The sequence below is a fragment of the Propithecus coquereli genome, unplaced genomic scaffold, assembly GCF_000956105.1.
Source record: "Propithecus coquereli isolate 6110/MARCELLA unplaced genomic scaffold, Pcoq_1.0 Scaffold47, whole genome shotgun sequence".
Taxonomy (NCBI): domain Eukaryota; kingdom Metazoa; phylum Chordata; class Mammalia; order Primates; family Indriidae; genus Propithecus; species Propithecus coquereli.
The window spans coordinates 4,876,048-4,902,687 of NW_012150507.1; the positions used below are offsets into that span (position 1 = coordinate 4,876,048).

Below are 26,640 nucleotides of genomic sequence, written 5' to 3' on the forward strand. Positions count from 1 at the left end.
ACAGACATGTCACCAACCCTTCTAACAAATGATACAATTGTGATTATTCAATTCTTCCTGACCCTCAGTTTCCTCAACCATAAAACAGGAATAACAGCTCCCACAACTCGCAGAGGGTTGTTGAAAAGGACTAACCAAAAGGTGAATGCCAATTAAGCACTTCCCACAGAATCCAGCACAGAGTCAATTCTCAATTAATACTGAGAGTTTGCATCACTATCACCAACTTTATCAGTATATAACTTTGAATTAACAAAAAGTGGTTGCTTGTGTCCAGGCACTGTTCAAAGAGTACCGAAACAGTGCCAAAAGTGTTTACATGGAATGTTCATTGCAGCATTTTTAACAGCCAAAATTGGAGCAAAATGTAAAATATTCAAGGAAAAGATGGTCAGTTAAACAAGTATGATTTACCAGTATAATGCAGAAAATTCATGTTATAGAAGGGAAATTATTAGAATTTAAATATTCACAAGTACAAAAAGGTTATAAAACAGTATCTTCATTATGATGCCAGGTGGATTTTCTATCTGAATGAGTCTACATATAGACTATAGGACAATATATAATACTAAAATGTTAACTGGTCATCACTGGTGGCCAGATCACAGATGTATTTTTTTTCCATTGTGCTTTCCAAATTCCTTCACGAAGCTTTTGCATTAATAACTATGTTACAAAAATAATCTCAGTCCTTACACAGACAAGAAATATACATACACATACATATTCAGTACATGTGCTTATATGATTAGAAAATGATTTGTAAACTGTAAAACAAACTGATGAATACTAAAAGCTGAAATGCACATAATAAAATTCCATTACATAGCTTATATGATTCATATGTAAGGCTAATTACAAGCAAACACACATACACAAACCCATGCCTCAAATCCAACACCTACTATATAAGCAGAAATGGTAACATCCAACCCAGAAATATGAAACAAATATTAATAGCTACAGATTTACATGCAGCAACATTTATTAATCTTAAGAACACTGGGAGAAAAAAACAAGTTTCAAGAAGATACAGGCAGTAAGTTACAATTTCTGTAAAATTTTTAACACATGTAAAATACTATATGATTTACACATACATGTATATATAATAAAAATGCAAAAACATACATGAGAATATTACCCTCTAACTTCAGAATAGTTATCACCACCAAGGCTGGCATGCAGAGAGCAGGAAGCTCTAGCTCTGGTCTTAAAGTTTCATTTTCTTTAAAAAAAAAGCACCAAAATTTTGAAGTTAAAATGGCAAAATGTTAACAGCTATTCAATCAGGGAGGCAGGTACACAGAAGTCTGTTATATTCTTTTCTGTACTTTTTTGGATAGTTATAATAATTCATAATTAAAAATAAAACTCTGAAAGAACTGTATTTCATTTCAGTTCCTGACTCCGTATCTAGATTGATTAGGAACAGGTATAGTCCTTCTGCGTCTCAATAAATGGTCCTGGTGCCTCCAGACTGTCATCCCCTTTCCCAAGAGTACGAGGCCAGAGAAGCGGCCATCCTGTTGAAGAAAGAACCCATGGGAATCCCTCTCAGGGAGACATGGACACAACTACTAGGAGAAAGTTCTCAACCCTGAGAGCAGCAGTCCGGAGGTCAGAACAGTTCCCATCAAATCTAGGTGCAAAGGAACTTAATAAATGAGATTGTCCTGCAAATCCAACTTTTCAAATGGTTACTTACTATCAAAATCATGTAGGTGTGTTTGGCTATGAGCCAAAGAGCAGAATGCCAATGTTTATGCAAAGATGAAGGAGAGATTGGGTGAACAACGAAAGCAAAAAAAATCAGTGAGCAAACTCACATTAAAGCACAAACCCACACACTTTCCCCAGTGGGAGCTGCACTGTCACTGAGTTCCCAGAGAGCCTCTCTCAGACAATGAGGTGACAGCAGCAATTGAGTGACTCCTCAATTTCCACCACTGTCTCTCTGGTCCATGCAGCTCTTCTCACTCATCCTCTTAACAATTACCAAGTAAACAGCACCAAAAAATGCTTACAAGCATGGGCTTGGAATCAGATAGGATCATACCCTGGCCCTGACCGTCCATTGGTTCTGTTTCTGGCCAATACTCGACCTTTCAGAACCTTAAGTTTTCTCTTTTCTAACTTGCTAAATCTTTTGCAAGTCAGCACCATCTGGTTATAACAGGACTGCTGGAAGGATTAAATTAGATCATGTAAGCAAAACACTCTGCACTGTACTTGGTACATAGTCCCCTGTTTACCAGGCACAAGACTAGCTTTTACTGATAGAGCAGTGATTAAGAAGGTCAAGGAACCAGCACTGACTCAGGTTATAGACTTGGATGCCAGCCAATGTCTTTAGTGAGCACTAGGTGTCTGGACTGGCCATATAAATTGTAGTGCAAATTGTGGCCCAGTGAAATGAAAATGCAAAGCACCATGTTCAAAAATTAAGATTTTTCAAGACAGTGATCAAAGAGCATTAAACCAAGCATGGGGCTCTTCTGAGCCCTGAGGTTATAGTAGGCCTGGGAAGCCAGCCTTGCTAAAAGTATATGTGACCACACACTTTGCAGACACTCTGAGGGTGAACCAGAACCGGGCTTCCTAGACTCAACAAAATGCCTCATTTGGGGAGGTGCCAGGGGAGAGCCACAGCATAATTACAGGGGACTGCAGGCGGCTCTCAAATAAAAGCCCCTCAGTAATATAATGCGTGAAAAGTATCAGTGGAAACTCCCCTTTTTTGTTATCTATAAGGTAGTGTTCAGACCTTTCCCAAGAGTCTTTGCTTCTCTCCAGCACACCTCAGAAACAAATCCTTTATAAAATTAATGCTATGAGGAGACTCTGCCCACCTGAAGCCCATAAGCAACAAGCTGCTTGTGGCCTACTGTCTGCTGAGGACAGCTCCACTTCCCAGACAGAACTTGGGAAGGGAACACAACAAACTTAAAAAAGACCAATAGATCCTGAGTTTCAGTAACCTCTTCAAAAGAAACTGGGGCTTGGAGCAGACAGAAATGTGCCCCAGAAAACTGGAGTGGGGCTGAGTAAGGAGGGTGCCTGCAAATACATCTGTGGTCACTTGATGAAACATTACATGCTGAAGATCAATCACCTCAATGACCAGAATAAGGACATCGCAGGGCAGGAGGTTCAGCATACAGCATAGTTCTCTTTCTAGCCAGCTTTCTCCTAATGGTCACTTGGCAGAGCTGAGTCCTTGAGGACAAGGGAGCACGAGCCAGCCTGCTCATGGCCTCTGCTTTCTTTAATATGGCAGTTGTCAAGGAGCACTTTTCTGTACCTGTTTACTCAAAAAGCAGCACAGTAAAAATTTCAAGTGCATTCTAGCAGCTTTGACACCCAGATGCCTGAGCCTCTGACCAGCAGAACTCTTTCTAGGTGGAAGGCAGTGAAGAGGGCAGGCCCAGGGGCCACAATCCCAGCTCAACTACTCACTTGCTAGCCTTGTGAACTTGGAGAAATTACACCACCTCCCTGAGTCTCAGTTTAACGCCATTACACATGAAAAGTGCTTACAATGTTGCGTGGCAAACAGTAACTGCTCAATAAATGTTAACTAATTTTTACCCTCCAAATTATAACTCACAGACTTAACTCCTTCCATCCGCCACCCCCAGCACTGCCCACATGCCAATAAGCATATGACTTAGGCAGCCTTCAGAATGCAAGTTCCTAGAGGGCCAGAATCAAGGTCTCTATGTGTCCTCTCCCAGAGCTCACACTATAAATAAGACTGGAATAACAGAAGCTTTTGGGAATCAGACCTAACACTTTTGTAGAGAAGTTCTCACCTAACGGTATGGATTTTCTTCAAACATTTTTGTTATGTGAACTCCACAGATGCTAGATCTCTGTTTATTGTGCTCACACAATCTTTATCTTGCAAATTATTAAGGAATATTTAATGTGACTGCCTAACCCACTTGACATTAAGACAAAAAAGTGTTTGACCTATATTATTACTTTATAGTCAGTCATAACAAACATGATTGCCTAACCCAGTTGAGATTAAGACTAAAAAGTGTTTGACCTATATTATCACTTTATAGTCAGTCATAACAAATACAGCTTGTAATGTTTATAGTCATTCGGGATTAGAAACAGCACCCTTTAATCAATAAAAAAGCTCAGTTCACAGATAACTGAACATCATAGGAAATCACAAATGCGCCTTTACCGGTCTTTTCGAATGGCTTTCCGCCCTTGCAGCACATCATGAGTTTCTGTTCTTGGTTGGTTGGATGGTTGTTGGTTTTCATCCAGTGAATGGTGATGGATTTGTGATGATCCAGCCAATTCCCTTATCTTCCCCACTGACACACAAATTTTTATTATAGCAGATATAGCCAATGACCAAGAAACTAGAACAAGTTCACCAGTCTATACAAAACAGAAATCTTATTAAATAACTTTATTAAATTTAACCTTATTAAATCTCAAACCCAATATAGTAGTTCCCCTTTATCTACAGGGGATACATTCAAAGATCCCCAGTGACTACCTGAATCCACGGATAATACTGAACCCTATATGCACTACATTTTGCCCTCTACATACATACCTATGATAAAGCTTCATTTATAAACTAGGCACAGTAAGATATTAATAAAATAGAACAATTATAGTAACATACTGTAATAAAAGTTATGTGAATGTGGTGTCTCTCTCTCTCAAAATATCTTATTGTACTGTACTCATCTGTTTTGGGACCTCAGTTGACCATGGATAACTGAAACCAAAGAAGGTGAAACCTCTGATAAGGGGAGACTAGTATATATAAATGCGATGAACGTTAATTGACAATTAGCATCCACAGCTGAGCATTTTTACTTGTCACATTTTCACGTCTAACTTTACATTTCGGCTCACAATAAAACAAAGAAATACATAAAGAGAAAAGTACTAGAAAGCAAAGGAGCACACCGGAAGCTGCCTCCTCCCCTACGTGCCCTACTCAACTGTCCTGCCACCCCCTAGAGACAGTCCTGCAGCCAAGGGAGACTTTACAGCTGAGGGCTCATCCCCCGTGACTTTCAGGACCATGCACAAAGTAGGGGTTCCATACGTATTTGTTGAGTGAATTAATAAATATCAGAATGCGGTTTTATTTTTATCGGTGTTAGAAGATCCTCAAAAGAGTCTTGTGACTTCCTGCTTGCTGATTATCGCTCTCAGTCTTTCCATAAATTAAGACTAGTTTAAAAGGCAGCCCAGTACTTACCACTAAGCAGTAATACTCATTCCATCCACAGGAGGTATAAGAATGATATCAGCAACATAATCACAATACATTAACATTTTATATTTGAGAAGCTATGTGCCGTTTATAAATTGCTTTCCCTCCGCTACCTCAATTAATCATCATGGGCATTATATAATCAATTTTACTGCTATTGCTTTCACAGCACATGAGGAAAAACGTGAACTACAGATCAATCAACATGAGTCAAGACAGAAAATTGTGAACTAAAAAGAATCTAGAAGTTGATCTTGTCCAATCTCCCGGGAACACTTGGTAGATGTTTTTCTTTCATTATAACTTGACTATTTTCTTCTACCTTAATGAAAAAGCTCTGCACATTGTCTTACTACTTCTACCTATTAGGAGAGAGAAAAAGTAAGATGACGGTACCGCCGGTTGGGAGAGCAACTAAATGTTTACTCACGGACCTGGCAGGTGCGAAGGTGGCCTTTAAACCCCATCATGAAAAGGGGAAAAAGGTGTGCGCCCTTCTAGGAAGATTCACTTAATTGGAAAACTAAGATTTTTGTGTTTAAATATCCACCCTGGCTAAACAAATTATATCTTGATCATCTTAAAGTTAAGAGAGTAAAGGATACATTCTGCATTCCCCACAACAAAACACCTAATCCAAACAGATCTTATCTTGTCTCAGGTTAGAAGCTGGTGAGAAAAAGTAGAATTGGCCCTTCCATGTCACGTTCATTCAGTTCAACAGACACAATACTGGGCCCTAACAACTCAGGAACCAAGTAAGGCACCACACCAGGTGATACATATAATTATTTAGGATTAGCAAATCACCACTATTTTCCTAAGGTGAAAGCAATAAAAACCCTGTATTAAATATTAAAGCAGTATCCCTATCCCCCCATCTTGGCTATCACTTCTAATTGAGAACATTTCTTTTTAAATTAAGAAATCAACAGCAACCTCTAAGGTCAGAGAGTTTCTTCATCTGTTTTAATATCTCAACCCTATTAAAAGGTAATCCTATTTTAAAAAATAGTTCCTCCACCTTTCTTTCCTTCCTCTTCCTTTCCACTGTCCTCCAAATAAAAAAGGTTAACTGATGATATCCAGCCCAAAGAACAATGGACAATACATAGACACACACACACACACACACACACACACACAGACCCCTCTCTTCCAGCTTCCAACAGCAACAATAAAGTTAAATACTGATTAAAAAAAGAAGTGACACATGTCATTATTCCTGTCAAATGCAGAGAAAGGGCAAAATCAGGAGTCCAACTTGGAATAAAAGGAGTATTTTTTTTTCCTGGAAGGTAAGTAAAAGAACTTGGGAATTGATTTATTTAAAAGATAAGAACCCAGACAAAGAAATTGATTTTTATTTTTCAGAAATAGGGCTTTTACTAAATAAACACCATACAAAGATTATGCATAAGCAAACAAGTCAATCTGAAAGGCAGGGGAAAAGGAATGATGTGTGGCACATCATTTTCCTCTGAAAGTTGACGAGTAAAAAATAAACCCAAAAAGGCCACCTCAAGAGGGCTGGTTTTTTGTTTTAAAGTTTTTTTGTTTGTTTGTTTCAGTCCAGTTTAATACTGAAAGATTTTCTTAAATCTTTTCACAGCAGATACCCAGCACCCTCACAAAAACCAATTTGTTCCCTTTAAGACTTTTTCTCACCTCCAAAGACGAGCCAATGATTTTTATGGGACTGTTTTGCTGCGCTTGTGAATTTCAAATGCATACAGTGACAAAATAATTATTATTCTTATATGAGAGCAAAACTAGGGTGTGTGGGGGCATGGTAAGTAAAACTAAAGACCAAGTCAAATTTAAAGCCCAGTGATTTTGACACAAAGCTTTTAGTAAATTGGCGACTAAATTAATCTGCTTTTAGGGTAATCTTGAGCCCACAAACATTCATCTACTCACCCTAGGACCACATCTATCTAAAGATTAACCTGAGTAATTAACCAGAGTTATCAATATTGTTTTCACTAAATACTTTCAAAGGCAGCTTTGTGATGCAATTTGTAAATTTAAAACACACCCAGTAAATAAAAAGATTAATAAAATGATCAACACCACCTGATTTTCTTTTAAGGCACTACTTAAGTATTCAAAATTAGCTTTCAGTGGTATAGGTAATGTCACCCTTTCCTATTTGGTAATTACCGTCAACAAACTTTGGCTTTAATTTGGGCAGACTGCAAGAACAAAACCATAGTACTGTATTTTATAAGACAAATTACAAATTAATCAGTTATTTAACTCAGAAAATAATCATTCAGACACATTTGGCAACTCTCTTAATCTACAGGGCACCTTGCATTTTAAAGAATGTTCATAATCAGATAACCCCTTTAACCAGCTACAGTAATGTGTGAATAACATTCCTTTATCACAAAGACAGAGGAAGTTACTACCATCAACAAATGAACAGCAAAACAAAATTTGAACTCAATTTTTGACTCGGCTCCATTCACAAGGTCATGCATTAACTACAATCACCACCATTCCCCACAAGATCATCAAGCTATGAAGCTTAAGGAGAAACATTTTCTTTGTGTAAACTAAAATAAGCCCAAATACACAGATAACATTACAAAAACTAGTCTTTGCCCAGCGTTTCTTAATCATGAAATTATTCACAGACTTTCTCAGCACAGCCTTAAGTGTAATTCCTAGAAGGCACTGGCAAATCTCTGCCAAGCCAATCTGCAGTCGAAAGCCGAGTGCATGTGTCCAACAAGATGACAGGAGGGTCAATGTTTCTAACCATCTACTTCAACTCTGCATGGCAATAGCGGTTCTGCGTAGCATGGTTAATATAGTAATTGCATAGGATAGAACACAGCCCATGTAAATGAGGATCCCCTTAACCACAAACAGGCAGCTATGGGGAAATATAATTTCTGGAACAAAACATGGTGCTTGCATAATTCCACAAACACATACACAAGTCACTTTTACAATGATGTTCAGTCCCAGCACTGTGCTGACACTTTTCCCACCTAAACTTCTCAGCACAAGCCTGGCCTAAAAGCACAGCTGGGATCCAATCCGTGCACAAGGCGACTGCGGCATGCACCCACGACCTAAACGGTGGGGCAATACCTGTCCCTACTCAGTCCTGTTCTGGCCAGGTTGCAATGTAGTTTAGTCCCTTCTACTTTATGGTAATGTGCTTTTAAAACCCAGCCACGACCGAGGTCATAGCTTTAGAGATCTAATAACAACCAAATGACCAGGGCTGCCGGGCACTTAGTGAACCATTCTGGTTATGGCTCTTTAATAGCACCTGGAATTCGGCTAAAGGGAGAGCAGAAAACTCTTGCTTTCCCGGAAAGAAAGTCCTCTGCCGCGAGCGCAGAGGGAAGCAAGGAAACCGACCGCGGGCAGGGGACGCCCCGCAGCGGCCGCCGCGTCTCTCAGGCAGCTCCAGCGCGACCCTCGCCCCGCAGCCCGGCTGGCCCTGGCCGCACCTTTACCTGTCAGCTCCACCACCCAGCCGCCCCGGCTGCTGCCCCTCCGAGTCCCGGGCACAGCTTCAGAGCCGGCTGCGGGAGAAAGAACCCCAAAGGCATCCCATCCCAAAGAAAGAAAGCAAAAAGGCTGTTCCTCAAGGCAGGGGGCCATCCCGCACGCCGAGACCCGAGAGGCGACACCCACCCCTGCCCCACACCTACCAGATAATCCATGTACAGAAACGCCTCAGTTATCCGGAGATCAGACATCCGGCAGCCTAAAGCATCCGGAACGACTCCGAACCCGGAAAAAAAAGCAGCGTCTCTGGCTGCGAGCGAGCAGCCCCTGAAAAAGCCAGCAACAGCGAAAATAGCCGAGAGCAGCCGAGTAGCCGAAGATTACACAAGGGGCGCGGCGATTGGCCGGGAGGGCGGGCAGAAGGAAAGGAGAGCTCTCATTGGCTGCGGTGCCTATAAAAAGCAGGCCCCTGCGGGCGGCAGGAGAGTAGCGCGGGAGCGGTAAGGCTGCCGCTTGGGTGTGCTGGGGGCGGGGGCGAGGGCGGCGCAGGCGGCGCAGGCGGCGCAGGCGGAAGAGCGAGCCGGGAGAGCGGAAAATCAGCTGGTGCTGAACTCAGATCTCTGAGGCCAGAGAGTCTTGGTGTCCCCGCCCACCCCCCAGTAGGAAGCCAGCTCTGTAACGCGGGAGGTGTGGTAGCCACTGACAATGTGTCTCTCGGAGCGCTTTCCTAAAAACTGCCTCCATGAGAGGGCACCACTGGGACGAGAAGTGTGTGGAAAGGTGGCAAGCCTGTTCACGGGATTTGAGGACTCAAAGACCTTCCACACCATCATCATTGGAATCTGCTAAGGCAGACGATTCCAACCTGATGTTCCTGAGGGTACACACTAGCCCCCTGCGCAGACAGAGGTAACTAAAGAGAGCCTCTGGGGAAAAAAACCGTTTCAGGACTTGGATGTAGTCAGTTTTACTACCCTAGACACTCGGAAAGGAGAAGTTAGTTATTTGCATGCTTTGCGCACTGAGCACGAATCCAACGCCCCTGAATCAAATAAGCAATAGAATAAGAAACTCTTTGAAAAGACCCAAATACAATATTTGTGACCTGATGTCATTTTAAGAGGTAAAAAAAAAATATCTATAAGCATTGTGCATTTCCTGGTAATGTCAATATTGCATTAAACTGGGGGGATGGAGGGAGAAGGGAAACCTGAATTGGACAGGAAGCTGGGTAAGAACACACAAGGCTTTTTTTTTTTTTTTTTTTTTAAAGATTCAGGCTAGGAACAACCAGGAGATGCCAGACGCAGCTCTCTTCTTAGGCACAGGTGATTGGAGTGTCCCACAGAGCTTAGGGAAAATGGAAGATGAGGGGCTTGCTCTCACCTGCGTTAGTAATTAGGGCTTGCATACCAAAACGTTTCAAGAGTGAAACTGTATCAACTGAAATCTTTGTGAATTGACTGCCGGGCTGTATAAATGTTTCAGGGGTTGGATTTTTATTTTCCCCCTAACTTGACATCTCTTTTTTTGTATCGCCAAGAAACAAATGTCCATACAATAAGTTTGCCTGGGACTGCCAAAACAATTCTGTTAGGTCACCATGGAACTCACCCTAAATGTGCACATAACCAGTAAGGGCATGCAGCCTCTTAGAGGGTGGCTCCAGGTTGGTGAGCCAAGTGATTCAGGACATGCTATCTAATCTCTGAACCTGTTTCCCCAGCTGCAAAACAAGAATTCCTACTGCCAGAAGGTTTTTGAAATGAAGGACTATGAATATATACACATTGTTGATCCAATTTACAGGGTGTGTTTGTAAATAATGAGAAATTGTGAAGAAATTTCAATGAGTTTTTGTCTATTCAGAGGCCAAAAAGTCTCAATTACATCAAGCCATTAGATCTAATTTTGATTTTTCTTGGCATTCTGTTAATTCAACACACGTAGATTTAGAAGAGATTTTGACTAGATTTTGGAGGTGATGGATTTCCATAAACCTACGGTCTTCCGCACAATTGAGTGAAACTAATTATGGAAATTGAAGGCCTCTCAATTAGCAGAACTAAATAGTAAAGGAGAATTTTTTTTTTTTTTTTGGTTTTGCTTTATTTTATTTTTCTTCTCTCAGTGAATAGTATTGCAAATGAGATAAAGGGCATGGGTTAGCAAAGAGACACCTTTTGATTCATTATCTTAGTGATAAGTGATGTCTTGACTACTGCGAAGTCAGACTTTTGAGAGGCCTGTCAGTTTCTATGCAGGGGAAGATAATCACTTGGAAGCAGCTGGCTTCTGTCTTTCCTTTAAAAGCTAAGCCTAAGGAAAGACAGTTCTGAACAGAAGGTCATTAGGCTAAACATGGTCCTTGCTGCCTTTAGGAATTAGTATATAGGCCTAAAGCAGGGAAATGAAAGAATTGTTCAAGGAAAAGTTCCAAAGGCTACATCATAGTACTCTGCTTATTCCACACACATTCATTACAACTGGCATCAAGGAAAACCTTGTGTTCAGTGTAATGTATTTAAAAAAAAAAAAAACCATTGCTTTTATTTATAGGGAAAAAGTACATTTATAAGGGGAAAAGTCCTTATCAAAAACCTGCAGCTTCAGAACTCCATATGGAACACATTTTTTCCAATTAGATGTTAGTCTTCTGGGACGTCAATGTGTCCACCCATGTCAGAGGAAAGAGGATAACTTGATTGTGTTGGTATAAACAGATAATACACTACCCACCACATGAAGCTGCAGTCGTAGCTGATAGAGTTGGTAGCAACAGAAGTAATCACCTCAATACATGCTTTCAAAAATAATGTAGAGAGATTAGAATGCATTTATTCAATATACCCTACTATATGCCAAGTAACAGGCTGCCATCTTGAATTAGGCATGATCTCATTAACCTAGTCCTGCCCTTGCTATCAGTAAAAAGAACAACTCCCTTCCAGATACATAAGAAAAGTGTAAACTCAGGGGGCAATTGCATTACTGCATAGGTTTTGAGGAAAGAGGCCATCAATGTCACTTGTCAAAAGCAAGAAGAAATTCTTTTGACAGTCCATACTCTACAATTCCATAAAGACTGCTGGCTAGCCAAATTTGCAGGACTGTTTTTTGTTAAAGTGTCACTTGTAGGAAACAAAAACAGAAATGCATTTTTGCAACTTGGTCTCCCAAACTCTGCCATCCAGAAAAACCAACATATTAGTGGCTATTTTCATCTACTCTTTTGTTGTGTTTGTTCATTCAATACATAACAATTTAGGGGAGAATACTGTCTTTACTAGTTTTATATCACACATATTTCATGTATAATGTAAAACTATTGTATTAATATAAATGTACTGTTAACTAATCCTTTATTAGATACTGTTATTATAAATATTGCAGTGAATTTTTGCTTATAAAACTATCTACATCTCATTATCCTAAGAATAATTTCTAGAAATCGAATTACTGGTACATAGAGTATGAATACTTTTAGTACTCATTTTTGCATTAACTTCTAGTCTTCTTCCTTCTACCTGCAACTCCAAAGGAGGGAGTGATTACCTTGCCTCATCTGTGCCTTGATTGAGCATATTATTCCTTAATAGCTGAGAGATGGTATCCTTTATTAGAACTCGTAAATCATGGACACTGCTTTTTCAGAAAAAGTGATGTCCAGACACTGAATTCTACAGAAATCATGAAAACACGTTGCTCACTTACCACTTCCAATAACTCCAGTGACTTTAAAATTCTCTTCTGAATCCTGTCACCCTTTTTTCCCAGGTGGTTACCTTGGCCCCCACCTCTGATTTACCGAGTTCTCTTCTCTGCTTCCTAAACTGAAACACGCCATCACTATGTCCCATAAGATAAACCTCACCAGAGCTGGGTGCCCCCACATGAAACTGCTAACAGAACTTGATTCATACATGTAAGAGGTTAAAATGAGGTTAGAGGTTAGAATTAGAATAGAATTTTCCAGCCAGGCGCGGTGGCTCACGCCTGTAATCCTAGCACTCTGGGAGGCCAGAGGCGGGAGGATCACTTGAGGTCAGGAGTTTGAGACCACCCTGAGCAAGAGCTCAGTAGAGACCCTGTCTCTACTAAAAATAGAAAGAAATTATCTGGACAACTAAAAATATATAGAAAAAATTAGCTGGGCATGGTGGCACATGCCTATAGTCCCAGCTACTGGGGAGGCTGAGGCAGGAGAATCGCTTGAGCCCACGAGTTTGAGGTTGCTGTAGCTAGGATGATGCCATGGAGCTCTAGCCCAGGCAACAGAGCAAGACTCTGTGTCAAAAAAAAAAAAAGAATCATCTCAGTATATTTTTAAAAAGCATTAGAAAAATTAAATATCCATTGGTATTAGTTTGCTAGGGCTACCATAACAAAATACTACAGACTAGGGGGCTTAGACAACAAAAATTTATCTTCCCACAGTTCTGGAAACTAGAAGTTTGAGATCAAGGTGCTGACAGTTTTGGTTTCTCTTGAGTCCTCTCTCCTTGGCTTGCAGATGGGCACTTTCTAGCTGTGTTCACAGGTGATCTTTTTCGCTGTAGGTCCAAATTTCCTCTTCTTAAAAGGATACTAGTCATATTGGATTAGGGCCCACCCTAACAGCCTCATTTTAATTTAATTACCTCTTTTAAGGCCCTATCTCCAAATTCATTTGCATTCTAAGGTACTGGGGGGTTAGAGCTTCAACATATGAATTTGAGGTGGGGACACAATTTAATCCAAAACAGCATTCATGGGTGGCAATCTAAGAATAAAAGGGAATTAAGTCAAATTGATGAAGGATATTTATAAAAAGCTTATAGCAAACATATTCAATTGTGCAACATTTAAGAGTGTGGGCTTTAAAGTCAGAAACAACACAAGGGTGCCAGCTATCACGGCCTCTGTTCTACATTGTACTGGAGGTCCTGGACAGCATAATCAGACACAAAATATAAACAATAAAAAATGGAAAGAAAAAAAAAATGCATCTGCAGATTGTGGTTGTGTATGTAAAACCAATCTGCATTATCAATTATTAAAATTAAATCTTGCTATTCCTTAAAAAATCAATATAAAATTAATTATATTTCCAGTTACTTATCAACAAACTTCGGAAATGTTTTAATGTGTTTTTTTTAAATGTTCTTTAGAAACTTTAAAAAGCACCTAGGAATAATTCTTACAACTACAAGACTTTGAGAGAAATTAAAAACCTAAAAACAGAGAGAGATACTATGATCATAGATGGAAAGATGCTGTAGAGATGTGAATTCTTCCCAACTTGACTTACAGATTTAAAACGAACAATAACATTCAAAGCCACAGAGCACATTGTGTAGAAACATTTCTTAACTACCATTAATTTGTGGAGCATGCCCTTCTTTTTGTGAGTGAAGTGCCTATTTGTGCATATTTCTGTTGGCATTTATCATACTGTTTTGCATGTAGTGGTTAAGAGCATAGATGCTGTAGCCAGTCTGTCTGGATTTGAATCTTGGCTTTACCTCTTTCTAGTTCTATGACCTGAGGCATGTTCCTTAACTTCTCTGTAACTTATTTACCCCATTTTATAGGTAAGGAATCAAATACCTAAATCACTGAGTTATTAAGATTAATAGTTAATGTTAGACACTTAGAACAGTGCCTGGCACATAGTAAGCATTATGTAAGTGTTGGGTGCTGCTGCTGTTTTTGTTCACTCTCCCACTTGTCTGCGTTCCTTGGAGCAAGGAAGTGGTGTCTCATTGGCTTGTGCAGATTCAGAGCCTACTTCAGTACCTGTTACATAACACAAAATAAATTGGTAGTGGGGGCTGGGGATGATCCATGTGTCCCGAAGAGTGTCATATTTAAAGAAGCCCGATTCGAGTATTTGAAATAGGAGTCCAGGCCAGGCACGGTGGCTCACGCCTGTAATCCTAGCACTCTGGGAGGCCGAGGCAGGCGGATTGTTTGAGCTCAGGAGTTAGAAACCAGCCTGAGCAAGAGCAAGACCCCGTCTCTACTAAAAATACAAAGAAATTAATTGGACAACTAAAAATATATATAGAAAAAATTAGCTGGGCATGGTGGCGCATGCCTGTAGTCCCAGCTACTCGGGAGGCTGAGGCAGGAGGATAGCTTGAGCCCAGGAGTTTGAGGTTGCTGTGAGCTAGGCTGATGCCACGACACTCTAGCCCGGGCAACAGAGTGAGACTCTGTCTCAAAAAAAAAAGAAATAGCAGTTCATTTCCACTTGTCTCAAACATTAAATGCCCAAAGCATGATCCATAGCAACACTTGTGAAAATACCCTTCTACATATCCCTTACCTCTTAGCTGTTTAGAAGCCTTTGTTCACCAAATGCCTGAGATTCTTCCCTACACACCATAATCGTGGTACTACAAGTATAAAGAGTTGAGTGGATCAGATTCCTCAGCTCACGATACCCTACATCATCATCAGTGGTCCACGCAGGGTCCCTCTCCTGATTTATGTATTTCCCTTATCCCCCTGACTACTTCCATTCCCTTCCTGTAATAAGAAATCATTCCATTGTGCCTAATAAGTATCTCCTACTTCATCGCCTATCAACATAGTCCATGATGTCCCTGGTAACACAAAAACCCTTAAATCTGATGTAATCAGATCCACCAACTTTGGGACTTATGGCTGGTACTTCTGAAGTTGGAAAAGTTCTTTTCTGCGACAAAATCAAGAGTCCACATCTTCGGTAAACTTCACAGTATTTCCTTTCACTTTGGGGTCATTTACCAGTCCCTCTTGTGTATGGTATTGAGATACATGTCCATCTAGTTAGCCAGGTTTCCAAAACCATCTGCTAAACAATTCATTCTTTTCCCCACTGAAGTGGTGCCTCCCTTAACCTACATAAAATGCCTTTGTATACATGACTGACTCTGAGCTCTCCTCTGTTTTATTGATCTATTTATTCTGTGCCAACACAGAACATATCTCTCCAGGTTCTTTCTTCCCTCTCTCACCTTACTACAATTCCTGTTACATATGTTGGCTTTATCCCCAAAGCTGCAAGGAAGAACTTTGGGAGGAGAGGCAGGGTATTGGGATTGTAAATTCAGGATTCTCTTTGGTGGGAGACTGAGGGAGTCTCTGAGCTCCCACACTGGTAAATATTTTCCTTCCTAAACACATTGATCATGGCACAATGCTTTCCTACTCTTCCCTACAATGTGCCTTTCCACACAGTAACAGTTCTGCAAGGCCTGTAACGAAACAAAGGAAAGGAGAAAATCCTTGTGACTTAGTTTTTCTTATAAAATAAGTGATTTTAAAGATAAGTACACCAGAAGCAGTTTTCTTTCAAATCAATTACTTAAATCCAAGATTATCTATTCTTAGAAAGAAAACAAGGCATTAGGAGGAAAAATTGCATAAAAATTCATTACCTAATTAATTAATGATTATCTTAAAGGAGCTAGGGGATTCATGAGAGCCACACTTTTCCAGTGCTTTCCCTACCTCCTTGCTATGACCCTGAGGTCTGTGCCTACATACCATGTTTAATGTCACATGATGCAGACTAATTCATTAAAATGCCTTTTCTTTGAGAAGCTTTTCTTCAAATAGGAATCTACAATGTTACTGTGATTTTTCATGCACATGGGTGGTGTCAAATGCTCTGAGCAGAATTAGAGCTGGAGGAGGAGATAGTACTATATACTCTCTGCCAAAGAATTAATACATCAATGAATCACTCTTTATAAACACTCAGGCAATGGACACCTACAGTACCATCCTGAGTACAGTGTGTCCTGGAAAACGTGCTTATTCCACTAGGCCTCTTTTTATTCCTCTTGTGCATGGGTATGTTCTGGCAGATGTCATGGCTGACTGGTGGTGTGCCTGCAATACTACTAGACCTGCTGGAAGAAACAAAGAACAGCATGCTAGATGTTACATCATGTCTTTCTACTGCTCAAGCTGCCTCCAAGGAAATAGTTCAGAGAACAGAAGGCAATTTGGAATTGGTATAAGTCATTTTGGCATTATAAAGGACATCATAACATTTTGGGCTAAGAGGTTTGGCCAGTTGTATCAATAGGAGCTAAAAGAAAGGTTGGACCAAGGCATGTGACTTCATAGGATTTCCAGGGGTCCAAAGAATAATGTCTAACTTATAACACTATGATCACATGTTGTGGTATAGCTATTGCTTATAATTCTAATTCAGTTAGCTTACTAGTTAAGATCAATCTTTGACAGAAGACAACATCTAAGTTTCAATCCCAGCTGCTTTATTAGCTGTGTGACCTTGAGAAGGATACTTAACCTCTGAGACTCAGTTACTTCATCTTTAAAATGGGGATAAAATATTGTACAGGTAACTGCCTCAAAGTTGTTGTGAGGATTAAATATGAATACACTGAACATTCATGTTGGCTATCCTTCAATGTGCTGAAAGCTTTCCCGGAGCAATTGTGTTTTCATAGACATAGACAGTGCCTTTGACATCGTCTGGATAAGTAGGAGAATTCTGCTTCCACCACTGACCACTAAGGATCTCAGGGAAATTACTCCAAAAAAACTTTGGAGTTACAATATCATCTTTAAAATGTTGACAAAATAAAGTAAGCAAAAGGATAAACTGAAGAGCTATAAAAATATGAGATGGCTTTTGTTGATTCTTCTTTGGTCTTCCCTGTGTGATTCAAAATAGAATCAAAAGAAATTGTAAGCTGGGAAATCCAGTAATGGTAAGCTAGCTTTCTGTGCCACTAAGCTCTATGTTTTGTGCCATCTCCATGAAAGCAGTCAGATGCAGCAATATGAGACCCTCTGCTGCAACTAAAGTGAGTGATTAACAGTTAAATGTCTCAAACATTTCATTTGGCTGCTTGGCTCATTTGCCCACTTTCATTAGTGAAAACTACATCTGCCCTCCAGCAGGTGAATGAAAGCTTGTATGTTGCATAGTGGACATAAGACCATGTCTCCATGTGACAGATGCTCATGCACAGAAATACAGAATCACTGCCCTTTGGTAGCAGAAATACCTAATGAGATCATACAATTAGGTAAAGCTCTCATTGTGTAGAAGTGAAATAATGAATAAATCATTATAGGAAATAGCTGCTTTGGAAGAAATACTTTGAATCTCAAACTTTTAGTCACATTATTATAAATGTTCTCCATACAACATATTACTTTGATAATGTCTAGACTAATAGATTAAATGTCCCAGACCACATGCAAAGTATCAAAATGTAAGCAATGCTTTGAGTTCACCAAGGAAAAATATCTGCTTTTGTCTTATGCCAGTAATCCTCACTGGTCCTGAACTTTTAGGCTATATTTAAAAGAAAAAAATAAGAAAAATTAAAAATATTGCCTGGTCTATAGTAATTCAAAATCTTATTCACTAATATTAAGTGAGAATTCAGTTTATACCATTTAAAGAAGTATTACATCCCAGATGTAAAACTCTTTAATAAGAAGGCTAGAGGCTCAGATAACTCAGTCATGTCATAGGATTAACAATTTTGTTTTGCCACGGGACAATTTTTTTTTTTTTTTTTTACCACAAAGGGACATTTCGATAAATTATTTATTTATGGTCAGAAAAGGAAATTATAGTAATATTAAGGCCATATGCAACTCTTATTCAAATTAAGAAATCAGTATTACATTGTTTCAGCTTCATCATTCTTATGAGAAGTAATTAACAGTCATTAGATGCTTGGTTATTATGACTGGTGAGGGAAGTAGTGGGGCTCTATTTCTTTGTTCAAACCTCTCAGGAAAAGGCTACAATTACTGAGTCTGGGAAGTCACTGTTATGAGTGATATTGTTCATAGGGCATTTCACAGCACAAAGCAGTAACAAAATATCCACTTCTCAGAACTTCAAAGGTCATTTAATCAAAATGATTTGACACACCACTATCCTAAAACTTGATAAATTAGTCCAAAATATTTTAAAAATTATGTAAACCCAAGAAACACATGTGAAATCACAAGCCTATTTTCGTACAGCAAAGCTTCTACTGAGGATTATTAATCTTATTAAAGACAAAGGCCCTTGTCTCGAGTCCACAGTGATACAGTTGGTCCACAGTAACTTTCGGGTATGTTTATTTATATTTTACAGGGTTGGGATAATGGCTAAATAGTAGGCCAAATTAGAATTTCTGAGTCTCCCCAAGTTTTCCTTTAGTAGTCCAAATTGAGTTACTAAAGTTTCCAGTTATTTTGTGTAGAATGCAGCGTAGATTGACAATAAACACAACTTTGTGTCATTGTTTGAAATTGTGAAACAGAGATTAATGCTGCTAGGTCAGGGAACGGAAAGGGAGGAAATGCTATTTTGTACCATATCAAACATGATAAGCTAAATTTTCCAAAGCACTAAAACATCCATTGTATTGAGAAAAGAAGGGCAAGAATGACTTGTTTAAATGTGCAAGTTGATAATGAGTGATGTCCCAGCCTTCACAAATTCACAGATGCAACCCTTGAGAAAGGAACAGAAGCCTGTTCACAGATAAACAAGATCCTCCTTTTGTAAAGGGACAGTTCAGGACTTGGTGCATTTTTAGTAATTTAACAGATGTTTTTAATAAATCTGTAAGAAGGAAGGATTCATCATGTTCACTGTGCTTGACAAGTACAAAATTAAGCAAGTTAAATCAGTCCCAAATAAAAAGGCTGTGTAGGCAATCCATCAAATGACAAAAAGAGGGTAGTCCCTTCAAGGGGCAAACTGCTTATACTAATTGAATATACTCCTGCTCAGAAAAGGTTTCTATTGAAAGAACCATAGGTGTGAAGTTTTATATGAACTTGCAACAGTTTTCAATTCCATGCCTCATAAAATAGGGTAGTTTAATACTTGATGCATAAATTTGCATCAGATTCATAGCATCAACTAATTGGGAGAAAAGCACAGTTAATATTAAGATGTTCTGTGTAGTAGGTGCACTGGCATGCAATGGGCTCCCAAAAAGCCAGTCCCCTGTTCCTAAGAGGGTGCAGGATAACTTGCCAACCAAAAACATGGATTCCGGAGACAAATTCCATGGAAGTTCCAGCTCACACTCCACCTTTTATTGGCTGGGTGATTTGGGGCACATTATTTAACTATTCCAAGCCTTACTCTTCTCTTCTGTAAAATGCTGATAATAGAAATCTACTTCCACAGAATTATTTGGATTAAATTAGTTAATACATGTAAAGCTGTGAAGCACTTAGAATGGTACCTGGAACATAGTAAGCAAAGTAATTTTTTTTCCACCCATGATTGTTAACTTTTACTTGGATACTAGCACACGGGCAATTAAGGGCTAGATTATGCAACAAAAATATTATTGAGGCCTACAACCCAAACCCTGGAAAAGAAGTGGCACATAGAAGGCCTTGAGGTAAAGGACTTAGCTTAGAGGAGGGGATGGGACTTTCTGAGTGACTTCAAAAGGCAGAATTGAACAGGACTTTCAAGGAAAACAGCCTAACCAGAAGCAAAATCAGCTTGTGAGAGCACCATGTCCAGGTCAGATGTGGCTGCTTGATTGGGGTGGGGGGCTTCAATGCCATGATTGAGAAGATCAGGCTCTGACAGGAAGCTATGATAGTTTCCTCAAGGAATATTCTAGAAATAGTATCGGTTCCTGAAAAATAAAGTTGAAAGCATGGGCAGAGTCTAGAAGCAGATAGCCCCATTAAAAGATATTGCGGCCCATCCAAGAAGGCATAGGTGAGGTTGTGGACCAGGGTGATGAGCATGAGTAGAGGAGGAAGGCAGTGGCTAAGGAAAAAACAGAAGCTTTGATGAGATTAGATGTGGGAACAAGGGAGAAGGGAGGCAGAGATGTCTCCAGAATCCTAAGGATGCCTCCACTGGCTAATATTTCATTTAGATAAGGCAGGTGTTGGTAGATAGTAGAACACACCCTCAGAGAGCACAAAGGGAGTTTAGGAGCTGGCCCTGCCCTTTGTATCTGAAGGTTTCTAAATCATCATTTATGAAACTGAGAGTAAGGAAGGAGGAGTCAAGACATCTGAGTATTCCACGGGAATTTCCTGGGCATCAGAGCGCTGCTCGCTGTGGCTGTTTGTGGTGAGAACCACCTGAAGGCTTAGCAGCTCACAAGGGCTGCTACTGAGGCAGGACAAGGGCCACAAATAGGCCTTGGGGTTGGGGGGAATTGGGAGAAAAAGCTTTGAAGCAATTTCATATTATCTCTTTCCTTAGTGTGGACTTTGCTATCTATTTTACCTTAATGATTAGATTAAGTATCATGTTATGTCATGTTATATACTGTTCCACAGAGTTAATTCAATTTTTACGTATTTAGTATTTAGAAGTATAGCCTATTCTGCTCAATTCCGGAAAGACCATGCTAAACTAGGAAAAGCCTGAATTAAACAACCTAAATTCTCTTTCCACTAACCAGCTTCACTGTTCTGGGTTCCAGTTTCTTTAAAGAAGTGAGAGTTGGGGCTGGGCGTGGTGGCTCACGCCTATAATCCTAGCACTCTGGGAGGATCATTTGAGGTGAGGAGTTTGAGACCAGCCTGAGCAAGAGTGAGACTCCATCTCTACTAAAAGCAGAAAAAATTCGTCAGGCGTGGTGGCGCATGCCTGTAGTCCCAGCTACTCGGGAGGCTGAGGCAGGAGGCCAGGAGTTTGAGGTCGCTGTGAATTAGACTGATGCTACAGCACTCTAGACCCGGCAACAGAGTGAGACTCTGTCTCAAAAAAAAAAAAAAAGAAGTGAGGGTTGGACTCCTTTATCAATGTGGGATTATCAGTAACTTGTGTTCCTTGGCTGGAGGACACTCTGAAGGGATACTTGTCATTGGTCTAACAGATGGACTGCTCCAGCTAGACGCTGGCTGAAAAATGATTTACCCTCCTATGTTCTATTCTCCCTCTGATTCCCACAGCACAGTGGGAATTGTGATAGGTCACTTGTTCATGATGAGCCCTAAATACCTTTTGTCCTGAATGTAGCTGTTAGTCCCAATTTGCCCCCTACACCCCATTTCCATTCTCTGACCACCCCCCTACCAACTGCATCCTCCAGGCTCCCTTGCCAATGGGAAACACCAGCTGGAGACAAGGAGGTGGGAGTTGAAGAGGGGTTGGAATATTTGCTCCTGGCACTCCTGTCCTGCTGTGGCACAGTGTGGCAATGGCCATATCCTTCTACATCCCCAGCTTGGTTAATGGGCCTGTTCCATGACTCTAGCTCTCAGTGGCTGTGGTAACATTGGTTCTATACTTTGTCCCTTCATGCGTGGAGGTGGCAATGGCTTCCTCTGTGGCTAGTTCTTAGTGCTTCACCATCCCTTGTTGATTCTCCTACCCTGTCCACACCAAAGTAAATCGTCCCTTTATTAAACTCTCTTCCAAACCGCAGTTGAATGGCCTTCTATTTCCTACCGAAATCCATTCTTGGAGGAGCATACAGTGATGAAAGCAAGCTGATATAATCAGACATTCCAGATGAACATGCAACTTCATGAAGCTTTATTTTATATGGGCACATTCTTTTCCTAAGGGTTTAGGTATGTGACTTTATGCTTGAACTGTTTAGAAAAAAAAATTTTTAATGGTATGAGATATGATGAAATAACTTAGTTTTGAAGAGAAACCATGAAGTCAAATTCATTTGTATCTTACAGGTATGCAAATTATGGACTTGAAGTGTATCAGGCATCTCTAAATTGGCTAAGCACTAAAACAATACAGTAAAGGATTTGTTATAGGGCTGAGACATTACGCAGTGGGAACTGGTGGAAGAGTCTACATAAGACTATTGTCTCTCCATCAGATACTGAGCCTAAAGTTGCTGTAAGTCAGTCAGACCAGCAGGTGGGAAAAAAAGCAAAGATGAACTTGAACTCCTCAGGACAAGCTGGAACCTGTGAGGACAAACTGGAATCCACATCTGTCTCACACCATCTCCGCCTCAGATGCTGTGAGTGACTTGCAGAAGAAGTTGGCACCTTTCATCATTGAATTGTACATGCCTTTGGCCCAGGATTTGGAGAAGCTGAATGAGATCTGGTAGTAGCTGGAAGAAGTGTGGGCCTAAGTGCCCACCTTATGTAGACAAGGAGCCCAGCTTATCAACACAGTGTATACAAACTGCCTGGCACCCTACATTGACTTTCAAAGTGTAAAACAGTGTGGCTGTGGCTTCACTTCTCTGTTCTAAACCATCTTCAAATTTTTCTTGTGGCCAGTGCTAACTCAGAGAGCATGAAGGGATGGCAATTCTGGAAATCTTTGTTCCTGTATAGCAAATTTGACAGAGTATAAAGCCACCACAATTCACCCATGCCTACATATGCTCTATGCATACCTCTTTATCCAGACTTATCTTCTAACACAATGGTAAAATCATGTTTCTGCCTAACATGCCACAACTATCACTTGTCCCAAAGCCCTGCAAAAGTGCCCTGACACTTCCCCCAAAAGAGGACAAAATCCCCTTATCCACCTTTGGGTGATGTTTATTCCTCTTTTAGCTGAGTCATACTCCTTGTTGATATCCTAAAACTTATACTGAAATAGAAAATTAATTACTATTATGTTAGATAGCAGGGGACTAGGAGCAGGGAAGAAAAAAATTACTATATATAAAATACATTCACATCAAAATAAAGTAGGAATACTCGTAACTATTTTAGTCATTGTTTCTGCAGGTGATTATGTGGTCTTTGTTCTTTGACTATCTACTCATATTCTCTTTGCCCTCAAGCATTTAATCTTGTCATAGATGCTTGCCTATTGGAGTGACCCAATACCTTCACATTCCTGAAGGATCTGAGCCATTAGCTGCTCAACCTGGATTGGGTTTTGTAATTTCCTATTAATGTTAATCTCAGGGTATGTGTATATTACTTTCCTTGGAGTGCCATACAAATGACCACAAACTGGGTGGCCTAAAACAACAGAAATTTATTCTCTCAGAGTTTAGGAGGATAGGAGTTCTAAATAAAAATGTCAGCAGGGTTGATTTTTTTCTTGGGGGCTCATAGGGAGAAGACCTTTCCATGCCCTCTCTCCTAGCTGCTGGTGGCTGCCAGCAGTCCTTCGTGTTCCTTGGCTTGTGGCAGCATGTCAGTCAGTGTCCATCGGTACATGGCCATCTCCCCTCTGTGTGTCTCTCTCTCTTCTTATAAGGACACCAGTCCTATGGAATTATGGCCCACCCTCACTGAGTATGACCTCATTTTAACTTGATTACATTGGCAAAGACCTTATTTCCATGTAAGGTTACATTCACAGGTAGTAGAGGTTAGGATTTCAACATATTTTGGGGGAGAAACGATTCAACCCATAATAATATGTAAGATATAAACGTGCCTCAGAAATCTGCATTTCAGACATACTCCTTCTTCAATGCATTTTGTAGTAGTTAAGTGACCTAAATTCCACTTGATGATCAGGATCAATCATCCCAGTCAGTATAATAACCCCTTTTTTTGCCCGAGGAATACAACGTGGCCAGGTTGTAGTCTCCACTTCCAATTGAATGAAACCTTTTTTGTGTCCCTTGGTAGAAGCATTCCTCCCTTAGGAATTAACAACCCTAGATCTTTAGCCCAGAAGTTGGTTGCAAATGAACTATGATGACATCATTGCACTCTAGCCCAGGTAACAAAGCAAGACCCTGTCTCAGAAACAAAACAAAATAAACAAACAAAAAAAGAACTCTAGATCAGCAGAGCCTAAAGTCATGGTGCCAGGAAGCACACTTTTGCCAGTGCACTCCCAAGGGTAACAATAAGAAGAGCCACCCCTATTTCCAACTCTTGATTCCACAAATCCTGACTATGGGAGAAATGGTACAACCTGGATTAAACTATGTACTGCATCCTGCAAGATATTACCCCAGCCCTGTGAGGTGTTCCCATGCAGCTAGTGCCATAACTGAGTTTTCAAAGGCCATTCTTTCATTCCTTCAGGCTACTCTACTTCTGAGTGATGGAAACATCAGAAGACCAATGAATTCCAAGACATGAGCTTATTGCCATACTATACGTGCTATAAAATGAACTTCTTGGTCAGAAGCAATGCTGTGTAAAATACCATGAAGACATTTCATAGGCCAGAGATGGTGGTTTTGATAGAAGCATCATAGGCAGGAAAGGTAAATCCCTATCCAGGGTGGGTATCTACTCCACTGAAAACAAAGTGCTATTGTTTCTATGATGGAAGTGGTCCAATGCGATCAATCTGCCACCAGGTGGCTAGCTGGTTCCCCGCAACCCCATGCCTGTCCCCAGGGAATGGTACCATAGCAGGAATTCAGCTGGTCTCTGTTGTTGGGAGATTGGGCACTCAGTACCAGCTATAGCGACATCAGCCTGAGTGAGAGGAAATCCATGTTGTGAGCCCACATATAAACTTCATCCCTGTCATGGTGCAGAGCTCACTAGGCAAGGGAAAGGATGGCTGGGGGAAAAGGGTGACTAACATACACACAACAGGTCAACTTGCCCATGATTGTTAAAATCCTCTTCTGAGCTTGCTCTTTGAGGAGCATTGACATGAGACAGAAATGTCTTACATTCCATGTGAATGCCATCTAGTCACATACTAGTTCCCCAGACCTCTTTTTTAGCAATTTTCTGATCATGTTCCTCTTAGTCTGTGGCTATCCACCAAAACCATTAACTACTGCCCATAATCAGTGTAGACCTCTAGCCAACTCTTGTACTAGAAAAGATGAGCAACCAGACACGCTGCTCAAAGTTCTGCCTACTGGGAGGAGGAGTTTACTTTAAATGCTGTCCTTCAGAGCCACCCCGGGGTAGGGCTGTAGTGCTACAGTCACCTATTTCTAGGTGGCCTTGGTAAATCAAGCAGAATTTTCTATTTTTTTCTTCTTCTTTGGTCAACTAGCCATAGAGAATCCCCCTGCGGCTTTAGGTGCAGATTAAGAGGAAGAAGCCCATGCAACAGCCACAGACACCTGGGCTACTTGCCCATACAACTTACTTATGCCTTCAGCACTGATGATGACTGAGGAGTCCTATTTTGACCTAGGGCAGGGGAGATATCAGGGAAATGTCAGGAGTTGTTAAGCCTGGGTCCTTAAGGTTACCATTTCCAGCTGCTTGCCTCCCAGAAGGGGCAAGGAATGTGTTAGCCATTACCCTCCCCTACGCATTACCCCCTGTTGTTATGCATCCCTCTCCTCCCCATTGCTTCAGTCATTGAGAGTAGAAGTCTACTGGAGCAACTAGTGGAAGAACCTCTCAGCTGCCCTTTGTCAGAGTAAAGGTATTGGGGGCAAGGTATTCCAGTGGTCTGTAACGGTACAGATTCCCACATGGTCTGCTCCCTCCCTCTGTCCCAATGGAGGTTGGAGCCACATCATAGTGAAGTCTCTCAGTGTTGATTTTTCCTTCGGACATAGCAACCCTGTCACTTGCCCTTCCCAGTGTACCTCATGTCAAATCATGTTTTCTTCTTGCAGTATTGGCTGCTGCAGATTATGTCTCATCCGAACAAGCATCTGGCCTCTAGGGGCCCCTTAAGTCTGGCCAGTGGCTGAAAGGGTTGGCTGAATGGACAGTGAATGTCCAGTGAATGGAAAGTGAGTGATGTTTTCTTTCACTCTCTTTGAAGCTCATACTGAGTGTGGTAAGACTCACTGCTAAAGGATTGTGTGATCCAGAGGAAGTAGAGGCAAGGGAGATCTAGGATTTCTACTGTTTTCCTAGAAGAATTATTTGTCTCCATAAAATGCCAAAATGCAGGATCCTGGGTTTCAAGGTGTAAAATTGGAGCACGAGGCCGGTGAGGCAGGTCTGCACGTGAGTCGGCTCCACTGTTGAGTCACTATCAGGGCCTGCTCCAGTGAACCCATGGACTGTCACTGTCACACACTACTTGGACCCTGAAGTCTTCCCATCCAATCTCTGTT

The 26,640-nt window shown here is 40.7% G+C and overlaps 1 protein-coding gene across 1 annotated transcript in view; it reads right to left on the bottom strand.

The window, feature by feature from the left end:
* ARL15 (ADP-ribosylation factor-like 15) overlaps positions 1-9,098 on the bottom strand; it is a 397,981-nt gene extending 388,883 nt beyond the window's left edge. Inside the window, exon 1 of the mRNA XM_012655271.1 lies at positions 8,941-9,098. Coding sequence (XP_012510725.1) covers positions 8,941-8,988 — 48 coding nt within the window. The 5' untranslated portion in view covers positions 8,989-9,098. The remainder of the gene's footprint in view (positions 1-8,940) is intronic.
* Positions 9,099-26,640: the final 17,542 nt, after the last annotated feature.